At 38.5% G+C, this 17183-nt stretch overlaps 1 protein-coding gene across 8 annotated transcripts in view; it reads right to left on the reverse strand.

Moving 5' to 3' along the window:
* Positions 1-1079: 1079 nt before the first annotated feature.
* Positions 1080-17183, reverse strand: part of Pdp1 (PAR bZIP family member Pdp1) — a 167080-nt gene continuing 150976 nt past the window's right edge. For 4 of the 8 annotated variants that reach the window (XM_074093838.1, XM_074093824.1, XM_074093841.1 and 1 more), the window contains 6 exons: positions 10110-10246; positions 9552-9759; positions 9105-9217; positions 4537-4674; positions 4216-4359; positions 1080-3441 (listed from right to left, as the gene is read on the reverse strand). In XM_074093838.1, coding sequence (XP_073949939.1) covers positions 4273-4359; positions 4537-4674; positions 9105-9217; positions 9552-9759; positions 10110-10246 — 683 coding nt within the window. In that variant the 3' untranslated portion in view covers positions 1080-3441; positions 4216-4272. The remainder of the gene's footprint in view (positions 3442-4215; positions 4360-4536; positions 4675-9104; positions 9218-9551; positions 9760-10109; positions 10247-17183) is intronic. The other 4 variants (XM_074093830.1, XM_074093818.1, XM_074093811.1 and 1 more) reach the window with 3 other exon arrangements.

Genomic DNA, 17183 nt, shown 5'->3' on the forward strand with positions numbered 1-17183 from the left:
TTATAGGTAGTATAGTAGGTTCAGTATATTTAACAGCTATGGTACTGTGTAGGAAAGCTTCGATTTGGATGCCCTTTACGCTATATATAACGTTATGTATGATTGTTACTATCTGCAAATTATCTGTAGATGTATTTAAATTACACGAATAAAACCCACAGAGTATTAAGAAAACAAAAGTATTATTACAATTTTTAGTTTACTATCAATTCAACAGCGTTGCTTTGAATGACGATAAAGTCTTATAGACTAATATAAACAGACACGAGACAGCAACTGTTTAATATCTGGATTATTTCCAAGGATTGTTCAATTTTACACCCGTCGACAGGAGCGCGAGGATGTTATAATAAAATTATCTTCTTAGGATTGGTACCTATTGCTCAAAAATTTGACAGTAAGCCTTAAGTTGCTTTCCTAATTTTTAAATAGCATCCTATGGGCTAAGACCGCGATTATTATCACGCTTTGCGATTAGGTAGTGAAAACTTATAAACCTTAATTACTATCTGTTACCCGCGGCTTCACCCCGTTGTATTTTTTCTTTCATAAAAACCTTCTTTTAATAATAACAAACACAACAAAAAAGAATTAGCGAAATCGGTCCAGCCGTTCCCGAGTTTTGCGCTTAGCAACACATTTTACGATTAATTTTTATTTATATAGATTAGCTTTTTTTAAGGATTTTAATGATTCCTTCAACGAACTACTAAGCTTTCCTATTCCACTACGCTATCGTATTTTTTCGTAACTTGTATGACTTCTTTTTCTCAAAAATTGTAAGTAGGTAGGTACTAATTATGTCTGGTATAAGTTTAATACGTACCCATTAACTGAAGGTGAAATCGGGTGAGTAAAGGATAATGAAAACTCACGGTTTGTGCAAGGTACTTATATCACGATTTATTACATAAAACACCGATTTAGGAAATATACCGTCAGCAGATCAAATCACTAGATTCGAGCCTTTGAGCTCAGTACATTACTCGTATGTCCAGCGATTAACATCATCCAAGAATACCGCATTCCGCGGCCGGGCGGCGGCGTGCGCGGACGCCATCGTAAATAAAAACAAAACATAAATACAACAATTAACGTTTATTTCAATCCATAGAACCATATAAATTACGGTCAAACAAAATACTACTCATACAAGTAAATCGATATGGTTTTATGTTGTTGCAAACAATAGGTAACAGACGCCTACTTTAAAAAATAAAGTAGCTTAAGTAGAGGAAGTTTTGGTAGCACTATTATTAACGAATAAATAGAGTCAACAGAAGGGGTGCGAGTAGGGCCGGATACAGTTTGCAGCGAGCGGATCAGTCGGGCTCAGGCGCGGGCGAGTGGCGTCAGGCGGGAGCGGGAGCGGGGGCGGGAGCGGCGAGGCGGCGAGAGCGGCACGGGCGGCCCAGCCCGATCCACTTCACATACACTACACTTCTCCTAGCTTAAGTTAAGTATAGCTAACCGTAATGTTCGTACATACAACTCCTCGTTATCACGCGCCTTGCGACCGGTCCACACGACCGCCGCGCGCTCCCCGCCGTCGCGACTGCCGCTGCTTCGAGCTGGTGTCGTGTGGACCAGACTTAAAACTATCATATCAACTATACCCATGTTACAATTTTCGAAGAAACATATTTAATAATATTATCATGTATGGATTTTACAATACCATATAATATAACACATATTGCGTATGTCAATGTATATCATAACAAACAAGATGGAGTATCAAATGCCGCACTGGGCGGCCGATTAACATTAGGTTCGTTACATATTATAATAATTATCATTTGATATGAAACAGTGCATTTCAAAAGTTCAACCGTCACACCTTTATAGAATCCCTCACTTGTAAACTTTTATAGAAAAAACATTTTATTGTTCTCGCTTTGTATCCATAAAATACTTTCAAATGCAACAACTTCTTAGTCTTAGTTTATAAACATTATTTTCTTCAATTCAATAAACATTCAATTGACTCATATATCAACGACAAAAACCTACAAAAATATATATTAACATTAGCACGAGTCAAATAGAGTGCGGGGGAGCATCAAAGGACGCTTTCAGTGCATTGGGAGGCGCGGCAGGCCGCGGCCGCGAGCGGAGCGGTGCCGCGCGTCGTCCGTCGCGGGGCCTACCCATTCGATACGATAACGCAAGTCCGTTTACAACTAAAAAAATATAAACTTTCAAAAACGTTAACAACTACAGCCATAACAAAAATAGACTAATAACGACTACGCTACGGAATCTACGAACTACTTAAAACTATTCACTAAGTAAATTTGAATCGAAACTATAGTATTCGCTCACTACGTAAACGACAGAGGGTACGCATGTGATGCGGTAAAAGAGGCAAGGAGACGCGGGAGCGTCGCCGTCGGGAGTTAATCTCAGGAGCGGTCCTACGAAGCGAGCCAGAGTGAGAAACCTGCGCGGGCGCGGCCCCAGACGCGGCACGCGGACGGACGGTCGGAGCTGGCGGGGAGTGTGCTTGCGGGCCGGAGTCCGAGGTCCGGAGCGCGGCCCGGGGCCGACTCTAGCCCCATTAAAACTACCTATATACAGACGCAGCCACTACATTTGCGCATGCGTACGCGAGCCACTTGAGCAAACTAGCGCGCAGCGGCCCGCAGCGGCGGCGTGGGCGCGGCGCGGCGGGCGGCGGCGCGCGCGGCCTATGCCGGATCAATATAAATATTCAACAACATTAACTTATTACAATAATCCGCATTCGGGTCGGAAAACACGACGCGGCGCACGCTCGGCACCTTACAACAAACACCCTTCAAAAATAACTATTTTCCATAAAATTTTGGTCCGTACGTCGTTGGCTAACCCTGTTGAGTATCGGACCGAGTCCGAATGAAGGAATTAGAGACGACGATAGTTCGGAGCGGAGCTCGAATGGGACTTTGGTTAACATTTAACTATTAAACTAACTAGGTAATCTTACGGTAACTGCAAAATCGTTTAATCCTACGTAACGTACAACATAGTCTAGTAGAGCGTGTTACAGTACAGAACCTCAGGTGGCCTGCCGATTTCTTACGTCATTGAATTGACATACACAATAAAATATAATTAAAAGAATAATAAATTACGTTTTAAAATTGTGATCTTAGTTTTTGTGTTAACTCATCTCTTGATTTTCAACGACATTGCTTACATCCTTTCAGCATTCATTAAATGAAAAATCGGCCTATTGGTGGGAAATTATTATACAACATAAAGATCAGTGTCGAGAATTGACGTCCCAGAAAGGCTAACCAAAGTGACAGGATGCGGAGACTGGCGCATCAGGAACATTGTAAGTAACAGTAGAATGAGATTGGCCAGAGCCTGTAGAGTTGGGAACTGAACGAAGCGTCGCAGGGTGAGAAGTGTCCGCAGCGGGTACGGCGCGCGCGTCGGCCGAGAGCCCGCGACCTGCAATCAACAACAATATTATTTATTTTAGTTAATATGTAACCTACATAAATCCATAAGACATTATTATTATTTTTAAAGAAACCAAAGTTTGATAGGTATACCAAGGTGTGGCAAACCAAAGTATGTTTCCGGTTCCGACATCATTTTATTCTAACACGAGGAAACTACAAAATTAAATATTATAATGTAACGTTTGCTCCGCCCATACAATAAGCCTAACAGAACCGTTTGCGGCATAGACCCCAAAAGTTAAACATTAATCAGAAAAAACAAACTAAGAAACTGAATAAAATTACTTTCTTGGTTGAATGTCACATTGTCTTTCGTCGTCATCATCCGTTTAATGTGGTAGAGACCAATTTTGTCAGGACTGGTAAAAAGTAAGTATTGCCAATGCCACATACTTAACTTCAATATAAAAAGGTATAAGGCACTATACCTACTCGTAAACATGAAAAAAACTGTCTGTGGTTACGTTATACATAAATAAATAACTTTTATCTAAACCAATTAATAAAGTTTACTCGTATGAAGGGAATTTTGCCGATTTTATACTAATAAAAAGCCAAAGTTCCTGATTAACATAAGCTACTTTGTTATTCCGGGACAGTGAAATATACCGCGAGACACAGCTAAAGCTGCAGGTAATAGCTAGTTTTAAGTAAAGGGACAATTACATACCTAATTGTCTTGTAGTATACAAAAAAAACGTACCATCAAAGTAAAGGGTAGGTAGTAAAGAAGGCTAAAACATACTAAGCGGGTACCTACTTGTCTAGTGGTGTGTTTGTGCTATGCGAGAAGGTGCGGGCGAGACGAGACAGCCACCTATACATCCGCGTACTTTGATAGCTTCTCGCGCAGGATGTGATTTTCTTTCTTCAATAACTCTACTTCTTGTCGCAGCCCCATATTCTGAAAAAATGATAATTCATTTTAAACAACAGCAATATTTTCAGAAAGTTTTTCATTAGAATCAATTAAACTATCCACGGCGACTAATAAACTATTCTTTTTTTCACTGGACGGTATCCTGACTGCACAAACCAATCACTAATGCAAAGTCTGTACGGTAAAAGACAAGCGTCTAACCTCCTTCTCCAGGTATCCGGCTCTTAGCGCGATTTGGTTCTCCTTCATGCGGCGCGCGTCGCGTGACCGCTTGGCAGCCATGTTGTTCTTCCGCCGGCGCGCCCAGTACTTGTCGTCTTTCAGGTCATCGGGTACGAACTGCCGACGACGCCGATATTGGGTTAGCACGCCACTCCACATACTCAAACTACCCTTCACCAGCCAGTGAAACACAACAAAGATCGTCACAGAACAAATATTTAGCGAAATGACGCGACGCGTCTTCTTCATCAACCGTCCGTCCTCACAAGTTAGGACCACCAACTTAAGACGCGCCAACCTGAACTGTGCCGTGTTTTGTTATGTTTTCAGTACATAGTACGAGTATGTGCGACGAGAAAAGCAATACTAATACTATAAATATGTACATACAATTTGAACAAAAAAATGCAATTGTTTAACGAATATTTCTGACTGCTCACCGTCCACCAAAGTGTGGATAATGTATTGTTAATATATTAATAAGTGTTTGAGATATGTTAAATAATGTTCACATTTAAATAAATAGATTTTATGCTTTCACTTTTACTCATTCTCCACACCAGACTGGACAATGGGTCAAATCTAACACACGTAAACAATAAATACGGTGGTCATTGTTTTTTCGTCAGTCAGCGTATTTTAGAATTAACCTAGGATAGGGTCTAAAACCACTGTCGGAACTACTTGCTCAAAAATGTTTACTCCCATTTGAATAATTTCAAGGCCTAAGAGTCTATTGCACTCATTTTAATAGTTTATACAATTTATCCGATACGTAAATTTTTAATGTCGGATACTAAATTTGTCTAACTACATTTACAGAACAAAATGTTACCATACGAGAAAAAAATTAAAGTGATGAGTAATGTGTTAGTATCGATTTAACTCGGTGCACAATAAAATTATTAAAGGGTAGAAAACGGACAAATGAGTAATTAGAAGTTTTCATACAAAATTGTTGGCTTAATCAAACATTTTACGCCAAAAATGTGACTATTACGTACGAACAAGGCAACGCCATTTCATTTTTAGTGTCCCGTAACTCCGTTGGCGAAAACCCTTACAGGATCACTTTATTGTCCGTTTAGAAAATCAAACTGCTATCTAATTGTAAGTCAACGCAATCAAGAGATACTGTTATTCAAAAAAGTGTTTCCATACAACTTAACGTAGGTAACATACAGAGAAAATTATTTTACTTAAAAGTTCCCGTAGGGCAAGTTTTTTTAATTTTGATCTTTGTGTCTTTGGGTACTATTAAAAAATAGACTATGTCCTGGTGACAATGGTAGTATGGGAGGGAGGGAGATAGTATATTAAGGGAGTACTTGGAAATAGTAAGAAAGAGTGATCGAATGCACTTAAGAGTGTATAAAAACAAAATACAGTCAAATTGAAAACTTTTTTTTTGTGACAAAAGACTTTTCTATTTTATTTTATTTTTAGGTGCATTTGCAAATGGCAACATTTTATTTTCAAATCGCAAACTTAATAATTTTAGTACTTTTTATCAACTTCGCAAAATAAACGAATTCTTCGTTCATCTGCATCAAATTGTTGACTGAAACCGTGAGAATATATGTACTAATAATCCCCATGGAAGTCCGTTATTAAAATAAAAGCTTTTCATCTCGTAGACAGATTTTCCTTTCCTTGTGCTGAAATTTAGAAAGTTACATAAAAAGAAAGTCTTTACTTTTAAATTAAATATGGACCACTATTTTCTGTTCAGTCCTTAGTTCGATAACTCCATACCTAGTTCCTAAACTTTCTTCTTTCACTTTTATCTCGAAACACTAAGTCTAATTAATTTCAAAACAACACAATATCGTAATTCTACTTTTACCTCTCTTGAACACATAATCAAATACGCTCACGTAAGTGATCCGGCGTAATTTAAAAAGGATCCTGTAACATTTACACCTTGTATTAGAATATAGTATATTTTACGTAAATTTCTACAGGCACAGTGGATACAGTACATAATTATTTTACACAAGTGTTTTAGTTCTCAATAGGCAGTTGTCAAATGAGAGTAAGCGACTTTGTTCAGCAGTGCTTTTTTTAGAAACGGATAAAAGTAATGTCAGGTTAAGATTATTTCAAACAAATAAGTACCAGAGAATAATTTACACCTATTGCCATTGTCCCAAAATAAGCAAAGCTTTTACTCTGGGTACTAGACAACTTTATTAAATATTTACTACATTCATTAATCGGGTTGAGCCGATTTATATCATACAAATGCAAGCCTCTAACTAACGGGAGTCGAACCCGGGAGCTCTAGCATCGTAGTCATGGCTAATAACCACTTGACTAGGCTATTTGGTCGTCAATAGACAACTGTCTTTTATAATAATTATATTTTTCATTTTATTTGTGTGTGTGTGTGTATGTTAATATTTTTTACAAGTTGAGCAGTAATTCGATTTACAAATTGTAATTGCTTAACTAATTTATGAATTAAAAAATAATTAACATTTAGTACTCAGATCTCATTCAAAAATCATCCCAGCTTATATACGTCCCACTGCAGGGCACAGGCCTCCCCTCAGAATGAGAGGGCTTGGGCAGTATCAGGGCAGATCTCATTATAGACAAAAAAATGACAGTTAAACAAATCGAACTTTAACTGTTATTTATTCTAAAAATGCAAAAAAGTTCACGGATCTTTCTAAGTGGACAGACAAAACAGCCACTTGGCTATCTGAAAATACAGAAACAGAGACAAAGGATACTTTAGTCCAATGTAAGTTCATCTTCAGGGTAAACATTTATTTTACTTTTGTTATTTTGACTGTTTCATGTGTAATAAAAAGAGTACGACACAGCACCAAACATTGTTTTTATAATTATTTCACACACTCGTATGTAAACACTAATTTTCCTAAACTAAGCTTAACTATTGTAAGGAATGTATCGAATTACCATTCAACTAGTACTTATTTTTTTGAAAGATCAGATAATCGGATGGTTTCTTACTTACAATTTGTCACATAGGTAAGTAAAAAATAACAACTGAATCCATAGTAATATTTTAAATGCGAAAGTAACTTTGCTTGTCTGTCTGTGCGTCTGTTACCTCTTAGGGTTTCAAACTATCTCCATACCAAATTAAGACATTATTTTTTGTGGGGAGAGGCTACAATAGAGAGATCTCTCTGCAAGCAAAAGCTATACAAATAATTTAGACAAAATTTGTTATGGAGATATGTAGTTTGAAACCCTAAGAACAACACAAGATAGTTATTGAAAATTGCATAGTTCCCGCGGGAAAGCGATAAAAGAATTTTTGACATACGAAGTCGCAGGCAAAAGCGATACACTAATATTATTATTCGGAAAACAAATTATTTAAAAACTCAGAACTTAATGAAAAACAAGTTGTACTTATTTTGAAAAAGAAATCCGCAGTAAATATAAGATTTTACGCGGCAAGGGAAATTCAGACATAAACGCATCCGATTACCTTTAGGGTGTGTTTCAACTAGAGATGTGTGAGGATGTGTTGCGAGGATTGTGTTTCTATTGGCTCATGAAAACACATTCTTTGTAACACATTCTCGCACATCTCTGGTTGTAACGCAGCTTTACTACTGCTTAAGAGTACACAGAATACATTTGCACAGTATGACAACGCTAACTGCAAAATACGTCAACCCCGTCACACACAATGTCCCTCATGCAAAACGTGTTAGTCTAAATACTGCTTGGTAAAGCGTTAGTGCATCTCCATGCTGTGTTTGTATGTGTGTACCTATAGTGAGCAGTGGCGGACTAACAGCTTTGTTTAGGAGGCAGAGTCAGTTCCTCATACAGATGGATCTCAGAAGCCTAGTTTGTACGAATGGGAGCCCTCTCTAATGGGAAACGAGACAAACCTATAAACTTCCAGATAGGAAACCCATAGGTGTAATCTTACAAAAAAGCAGAATTTCGGAATGGCCTATGAACATAAGTAATGATTCATGTCAAATGTATACGTCAGACGTAAAATAGATAGATACGGCAAAAACCTTTTTAATGGTCATGTCCACTGCCCCATACTGGTTTACATTGGGATAACTGCACTTGAAATTATTAATAAGTACATAATAATATATGTGTACCTATTTAATTTCGATCTAGTACCAGACATTCAGTTAACTAAGTGGAATCGCTCGCCTAATCCTACTCCAACGGGAAGCAAGACTATGAAGAATTTTTATTCGCGATTTGATTTGATATGTAGCTTGGCCAGACCAAATAAAAATGTTGCAATTAATTTACGTGTGATGGAAAAGGAAGATTCATAGAAGAACAATGAGGACCGAAGGCTAGATTATTATTTCCTTACATCATTATAGTAACTTTCCTGCTGAGCATTATCTAGATTCTATTCGTTTACTTGCTCCAAATTTAATGTGTATAACTGCTTTGATTCATCAATATTAATGTGTATCGCATAAAGGTGAAGTGGTTGTATTTTTTGTTATGTTAGTGTATGTGTTGCGTGTGACGCCGCTCCCCGCAGGCAGCATGCGGCTAGGAATGATCAGCGCACTAACTTCATTTACCTGTTTCCGGGACTTCTTGATCATGGGCTGCGGCTTGAGCTCCTCGTCGGAGAAGGCGCGCGTCCGGGGGTCGAAATCCCGGCCCGACGACGCCATTGAAAATGCTGTAATGTGGCAGTTATTGACGCGGTGAATAAACTTTCTCAGTTCTTTTAAACATACTGTTTAAGTAAGTTTATGTTTCGTCAAAATAAATAAAGAACAATTAATTTAATCTACGCCCAAAGGTATCTCAGCGTGCGCGTCTTGTACGTACCTAGGTATATTCCTCAAGAAATGGATTGACTGGCTCATTTTTCATCATTTGCCGATATTTACTTGTACAAAGAGTGTGATGGTACTTTTGTTTGAAGATGGTTTACTTTTCTGTACCTACTTAGTTAACTTCGGTTTCATGAATAGTTAGGATTAGAAGTAAGCACATCATGAAATACTAACTGGAGTCGGCAGGCGAGAGCGGCGGGTTGATGGTGTCCGGACTCATACAGTCGGAGGGCGAAGGCGAACGCTCGCGCTTGGTGACGGGCGCCTGCAGGCCGAGCGCCAGCCCCGCGCCCGGCCCAAAAGCGGAGCCGCCGAGGTGTGCGCCGCCCAGCGCTTCTCCTTGCATTCCATTCTCCGACAGGAACTCGTCTAGGTCCACGTACTGTAACACCATATAGCACATACGTCACGCGCCGTACCATGCATGGCGCGCCTCGCGCACTCGACAACGCACAGCAAAACAGTCGCAATCAATAATTTTGCACTTATACTTTATCATTATCATACAATCGCAAGAATGCAAGTCGCTAGCGGCAAAATTTAATAAACGCGTAACCTAAATTTACAAATAAAGGTAGCAAAAGGAAATCAAGCACGAGTGAAGGATAGGATAGGTGGGTGAGAGCAGGAAAGCGACTCTAGTACCTAGTGCGAGCGGCAGCGACCAGGAAGCTGGTGAGAGACGCACACAACACGCAACACGCAATAGGTATTAAAGTTGCGATTACTGACTTCCTGTACCTTGAGATCTGGATCGTAGGGTAGTGTCTTGTCCCACAAGTTGGGCCCCAAGAAGGCGGCCTGCGCCTCCCATAGTTCACTGTCATCTTTTTTGTCTTCGAGCGTGTCTTTACTGTTCACCGATTTGCCTGTAACAACAAAGACGTAGGCCGGTGACTTATGTGCCCGGCGTCGCGTACCTCTCCTTCCATACCGCTCTTACGAGTTGTAATACTAGGCAACGCCTGCGCCGGCTAAAGCCCGAAACCGAGCAAAGGGTCACTAGCACCAACCTTATCGTGGTAATTTGCAACAGTGGTCCATGCTTTGCCAGATTTATCGGAAAAGCGGCCGTGCATAACAGTGCCCGGGGCAGCCCGTGGCGGTACAGAACGAGCAGGCGACGCCGGCGTAGACAGTTAACTAGTATTACTACCTACGCGGGCATTCAACAGGTGTCATAAAGGAAATAATAGAAAACTGTGTACTATTAAAAAAAATGCTTCATATTTACAATATATGCACATAAATTGTATAATCGCATTGCACTAATTTCGAGCAAGATATAATAAAATCGCGTTAGCCAAAATTTTTTTGCTTTAAAATGCATGTTAACAGAATGTAACATCATTAGAAATAACACTAAATTTAAAACGTAATGAAACTAAATAAAGTAAAAATACTTAAAGTAAAATTTACCACAAATACAGCCTATGCGGTATATTGTATTCATAGTATCAAAATCGGATAAGATATATGAGACTTTCAATCAAAGGGTAAACATAAGTAACTAACACTTGACCACTAGGGCAAGTATAGGCTAACCTCTGTAAGGAACATCTCGATTTATTATTGGACACGCGACCCTATAGCGCGCCGACTGCTGCCGACAGCTTGCATGCATCGCGTTGGCTTACGACTGTCACAGTCGTCACACCGCTGACTTGTTCATTATTTAAACTAATGAAAAAAATATTGTACATGGTATGATTGAAAGAAATAAGTTTTCAATCTCACAACCACAATATTTTCGTTGGATTTAATCACTGTCCAAGATCGAAATAAATTAAATTATACCTGTCCGTCGTACATAGCCACTTATTAATTGCTTAGTTAATTAGAGATTTTAATAAGTACACGCACACACATGCACACACATGTGATTTTCTTTTGATTACTCATGCCGTTTCAGAGACGAATGAAGATATTCGTGATATCCGAAGTACCTACTCGATGATTTATAATTTTTTGGAGTTTAAAGTTATGTGGAATTACGACATGTCTATTTGGAAGCAATTCTTATTTCTTTGGATGGGCATTAAGGTTTTAAGTGTAGAAATGGCAGGTGATCGTGCAGATTTGGGTCAAAGTGCTAAAATGATGTTTTAGGGAGAATCAGGCGTCGGTCGCTACAAATGACGAGGGCTGACGGAGGGTGGGGTCACATGGCGGCGCACGTGCGCGGAGGCTGGCGCGGGGGTGGCCACGTGACGCCGCCGGCACGCGGCCAGCCGCCATGGCACCTCCACTCGCCTGCAGATTTAACTCGAAACTAACACTACTCACCTAAATTAAACCACTAATTCCACACACTTGTGCAACTGGCTTGGGCCGCGTACAATACAAGTGTGTCAAATGAGTCGTCCCCACATCCATGCAAAATTGTTGTTCTTACTCGTAAGTAGATCATATACGGTCAAGAGCGTTAACATGGGACCCATTTAGTGAAAAAATCCGTTGAATTATCATACAAAATGACAGATATTCGATCTTAAGGTAGACTTCCGAGTAGAGCGGCGAATAATACTATCGCTGTATCGCCGCGTTACTGTCGCTGCGTTAGTGACGCCGGAGCCGCTCTACTCGGAAGTCTACCTAAGTGGTTCCCAAATTAACGCTCGTGACTGTGCGTTAAATTCAACAACAGGAAAATTAACAAAGCCATGTAGACTTTACAAGTCAATGATAGCCAATAGTCGATCTAAACTTAATACTGGATATTTGCCGTATATACAGACCTATGCGTGGTGCGACACGCATTTCGACTGTTTCTTTTTTTTATTTAATGGAATTAGTAATTCTGCAGAGAATAATACCTAATAATGAATATATTGCTTTTGAGACAATAGTGATGCGGTGTCTGTAATAAAAAAAATACAAAAAAAAATCATTGCGGTCATCGCTGTTAAGATGGGCATGTTCGATGTCAGTGAAGTCTCGTTGACGTCATTGTATAACTTACTGATTACGATATCGCAAATACCACAAATACTTCGTTTAAAAGAAACGATACATGTAATAATAACTGACAATATCTTTTAATTAAAAAGATTCGATATATTATGATGGTAGCGGACATAGTTGTTCTAGTAGTTTTAACTCTTATGTTCAATTAAAACCTATAGGTACACCATGTTGTAGCTATAGGCGCCATTTCTATTCGTTAAAGGAGAGGCAGTTTTCTTTTGATAAAAGAAATTGATTGTTTATAATTTAAACGTAATCTGAAACACATAAAACTGTACCTACAATTCATTCAAAATATATAATGGTCCAATCGATTCGTTACATGCCGCTATTTTGTGCCGATAGCAGGCAATATTATTGTAAAACAAATGTGTATAATATTTAACTTTAAGAAAGAGACGCTGTAAATACATGTAGTCCACGTATGAATAAAAAATCAAATGTTAATATTTATGTAGTCATTTCAAATTAGTCTAATTTTTATTCGCATATCTTATTTCAAACTCAAAAACGTCTGTTTGGATTTAGAAGGCATATTACTTTTAGTATCTGAGCGACCGAGCTTTGGGGCGCGTTTTCACAGAGAAAAGACTAAACTAGTATGATTGAGCAAAAATACATTAAAAAAAAACATTTCCGAGATTCCAGAAACAAATAAATATATGTATATACAAGAGTTGCTCGTTTAAGGTACCTAAATATCAGATTTTTATATCTTGTCAAGAAAATGCCACTTCGGATTTTTGAGAACAAAAATGTGTGTAAAGAAATACTTATATATAAACATACTAAAAAGGGATCGCGTAGAAGAAACAGAATAAAAAAACGGACTTTAGCGTGTCGGACACGCCCGAACTAGGGAAAAATTAAGTAATATTTTATTTCGTATTTTGTACGGAATATTCTAAGTTTAGGTAAATTTTATAGCTTAGGCTGCTATTTACACTTAAACTACTAATTATTCTCAAGAAAACTTAACCGTTATGGTTTTCCTTGTAAGTTGTGATATACTTACTACCGTAATGATTTTTTTCAAATTTTTCCACCCACCGGTTTTAAAGGGGGGGGGGGCGCTCGATTTTAATGAAAATTTGCACATTAAAGTTGAATATTCTGCAAACAAATCACTGAATCGAAAAATCGTTTAGCAACCCCCTAATGGTTTTAAAAGACCTATCCAATTTTAGATGAGAAAAAAAAACACCCCTACTTTACGTCTATATATGGGACAGACAGATAGACAGACAGACATGGCGAAACTATAAGGTTTCCGTTTTTGCCATTTTCGCTACGGAACCCTAAAACCGTCATTGGCATACAAGAATATACCTATGAATATAAATATACCTAGGACGGTGGCGAGTAGAGTGTGCAGGCTGTAGTGGGACCGGAGGGCTGGTCCAAGGTAAGCAGCTGTGCATTAACATAGCGTGTCTTCTCTGGTCATTAATTAAATAATTATAGGTACTTATCACTTGCAGTTATCGTAAAATACCTACAACGGGAAGACCAAAATAAAATCACGCGTTTATTCTGTAAGTAGTCGGAAAGTCCGGAGCGAGCTCTCTTTTGCATAGGTAGGTATTTTCTTGATGCTACCTTTATAGTCTATTTATTTACATCATTTGAATGGAATGTCATCCGCAATTTTTGCTTGTCAGTGTATACCAGAACGACTGACATGATAAAATGATTATATTGTGGCTACGACTCTACTGTCAAGACAGTCAGGGCAGTCCTGAAATTTTTAGTAGGTATGTTGGCTACTTACTTTGACGCTTCTAATTAAAATTATAACTTAAAACTTAACCAGATATCAATAATTTTACTCTTAGTCAAGTTAAAGATAACTAATTATTTCCATTGACACCACCACAATCCATCATCAGACAATTTAATTAAATGTATTTAATGTAAAGAAATATCGACTCTAGTTCAATATTAAAATTCATATCTAACTATGACAAATACAAGATTGATAAAATCCCATCAACTGGTATTAATGTATTAGCAAAAGCAAACAGACTTGACATAGAAACCCATTCAACAGCATAATACCTATGACAACAATGCTCTTGCGGTAATAAGACCAGTGTGGGAAAAAATACTTAATATGATAATAATACGAAATAGTATTACCTACCTATCAAAATAATATTATCTACATTGATTTAATTAGGTATCTACTAAATATACAACCATGAAATTAAATAAGAAATGAAAATACTAATATTTGTATGTACCTATTAGTTTTCTTCTAATAACGATGAAACCATGGATTCCTAACACTCATAATTACAAAGGTTTTTGCATCGCGTAAGATAACAACGTGTCTGTTCCGAACATAAACAATGAAGTTTGTGTCGAGACGTCAACAGAGTCTAGTAACACAATAACGATCGTGGGAGTCGCAAGACACGCGATCGATTGGCGCGCGCGCAAGTTTCCTCGAGAAAAACCACGGCGGTGCAGCGGAACGGAGCGCGTGCGGGCGGCGGGGTGCGGAAGCGGGAAGTTAACTAAACTAACCCACTTGTCGATGTTACGTGCGCGCAGCCCCGGCACGCTCCACTCATGCGCAGAACACCTCACACCCCACTCACTTATTGCACAATGAAATATTAATTCTCCTTCCGGTTGATTAACTACATATTATTACTATTGAAAATACACATCGGCAAGAGCTGCATAGTAGATGCAGTACCCTTCATCATCATCATCATCATCATTTTAGCCTATATACGTCCCACTGCAGTAAATAGGCCTACTCTCAAAAAATATCCCTTCTTACTCTGATGGGATATTTTTGGCCCAAGTAATTTTTGGATGAAAAATAGCTAGGTACAATTATTCTCGAGATTAAACCAAAAATATTTTGGAAAACTTTTAACATAACATACCTAAGCTACTCAGAATAGACCAAATGGTTTATTTTGTAACTTTCCTGAAATGTCAATATAGTAGGTACGTAACGCTCATTCGGCCATACATTTTATTGGGAAAAAACAGGACCCAGCAAAATTTTGTCTTGGTTTGGTTTACTTACCGCAGAGTTTGCACGTAAATACTCTTAATCGCTGATGTTGTCAGAAGATATTCCAATTTTAGGATAGAACAAAACAAAAATCGTCGAATGACAGTTTCTTGTAAAACATACCCTCTTCAAATGTTTATTTTTTGAGTATTTATATCCGCAATAACAACATTAATTACGTTCAACTAGCTGGCTACTTCATATACTTTGGGTAACATTATACAGTGTATAATATACAACTTGAAACACTGTAAATACAATCTCGAGATCCTTATTGCCCTCTTTACTTGATTACTTTAATAGTCAAGCTACCGAAGTATCAAAATTTAAACAAAATTTAAGCTTCAAGCTTTTAAAAGCGATCATGGCATCAAAAATGTCGGCTACTCTCACTTTCTTCGGCAATCAGGAGAAAGCTTAAACGAAGCGACGCCGTTTGGGCATGCTAGCAATAAAAATAATACCGTCGTAACCTTTTATTTGTGTATCGAAATTTTCAGAAAAATATTTATGGTGTGGGTTCTGCAATCTTCAACTAGCAGTAGGTACTTAAATAAAAACAACTGCAAATTATATTAAATAGATACGTCTTTTAGTACCCATAGTGTAACTTTGTTTAGCTTAGAACGAGTTCAATTAGGGCAGGTTACGGAGCGATATTTATTTTTATTTTTATTTAGGCATAAACTATACGGTAGGTTTACCTCTACCTTGAACTATATACGGATTTAGGTTGAATGGTTTAGGTTGCTGTAGGTGTGGGTACTAGTAAATAATTAGTAATCCTCTCTAACTCTGTATAATAATTTGATCGTCCTTCCGGTCTCCACGGCTGGTAGAGAAAGTGTTGGCCGAATCGTTAGCAAGCATGTTCCGCGACGCAGCCCGGCCGGCGCAGGCGATGACGGCGGTGACGTGATCACTCTCACTTTCTTGAGAAGCTAGTACCTACTAGAAAGTGACGCGACCGCCTCCGAAATACGTTGCGCATTAATGAGCAATATAGATATAATATAACATATTATGTTGAAACACAAAAATAAATATATTGATTTTATTAACACTGGTTCAAGACGATGCATTCATTTCAAAATATTCAAGACGATGCATTCATTTCAAAATATAAAAGTCAGTTCGTAAATTTTAAACCAGGGTGTGCCCATGCTGAAATAAAGCGATCATCGTAATCTCCGTGGGGATGATGACTCGTCGGTGGCGATGGTGGTAGATATTTATCGCGATCGGAATGCTGCGCGTCGCAGGTGAAAAGCCGAGTTGCGTAACGGCTTTACTTCCTACTGGGGAAATATAGGTGAGGAGTGTTGTGAGGAAGGCGCGGGGTGGGGGGAGTGGGAAGTAGCCGCTTGCTCAGCTCTTGCGCAACGGAGAAAGCAAGCGTTTTCCGGCGGCGTGCGATCATTTTCGTAAACGTGTGAATTGAGCGAAAGTGAACGAGAAAGTAGAAGCCTTGACGCTCGTCGCGCCATGGCCGTTACTAACAACAGATTATGTGGTGTGAATCCTTTTAGGATCTGTCCTAAAGAATGATCTAATTATTTTAATGTTTCATTATTTAGTGGGTATAATTTTATCATTTTCACATAGTACCTGCATATGTATGGTCTTTTCTGGTTTTTATTTATTTATTTATTTAGGGCTTTGAACTGTTTAGAGTTAGTGCACATCAAGACGCGATGTAATTGCGGGAATTGGACAGTGAGACCTAGTGATCCGAGAGACCCTGTTCTGTCAGTAAAATATAGTCGCATCGCGGTGTGAACTGACTCCTGGTGCATTGACTGATA

This window comes from Choristoneura fumiferana, chromosome Z (genome assembly GCF_025370935.1).
Source record: "Choristoneura fumiferana chromosome Z, NRCan_CFum_1, whole genome shotgun sequence".
NCBI lineage: Eukaryota > Metazoa > Arthropoda > Insecta > Lepidoptera > Tortricidae > Choristoneura > Choristoneura fumiferana.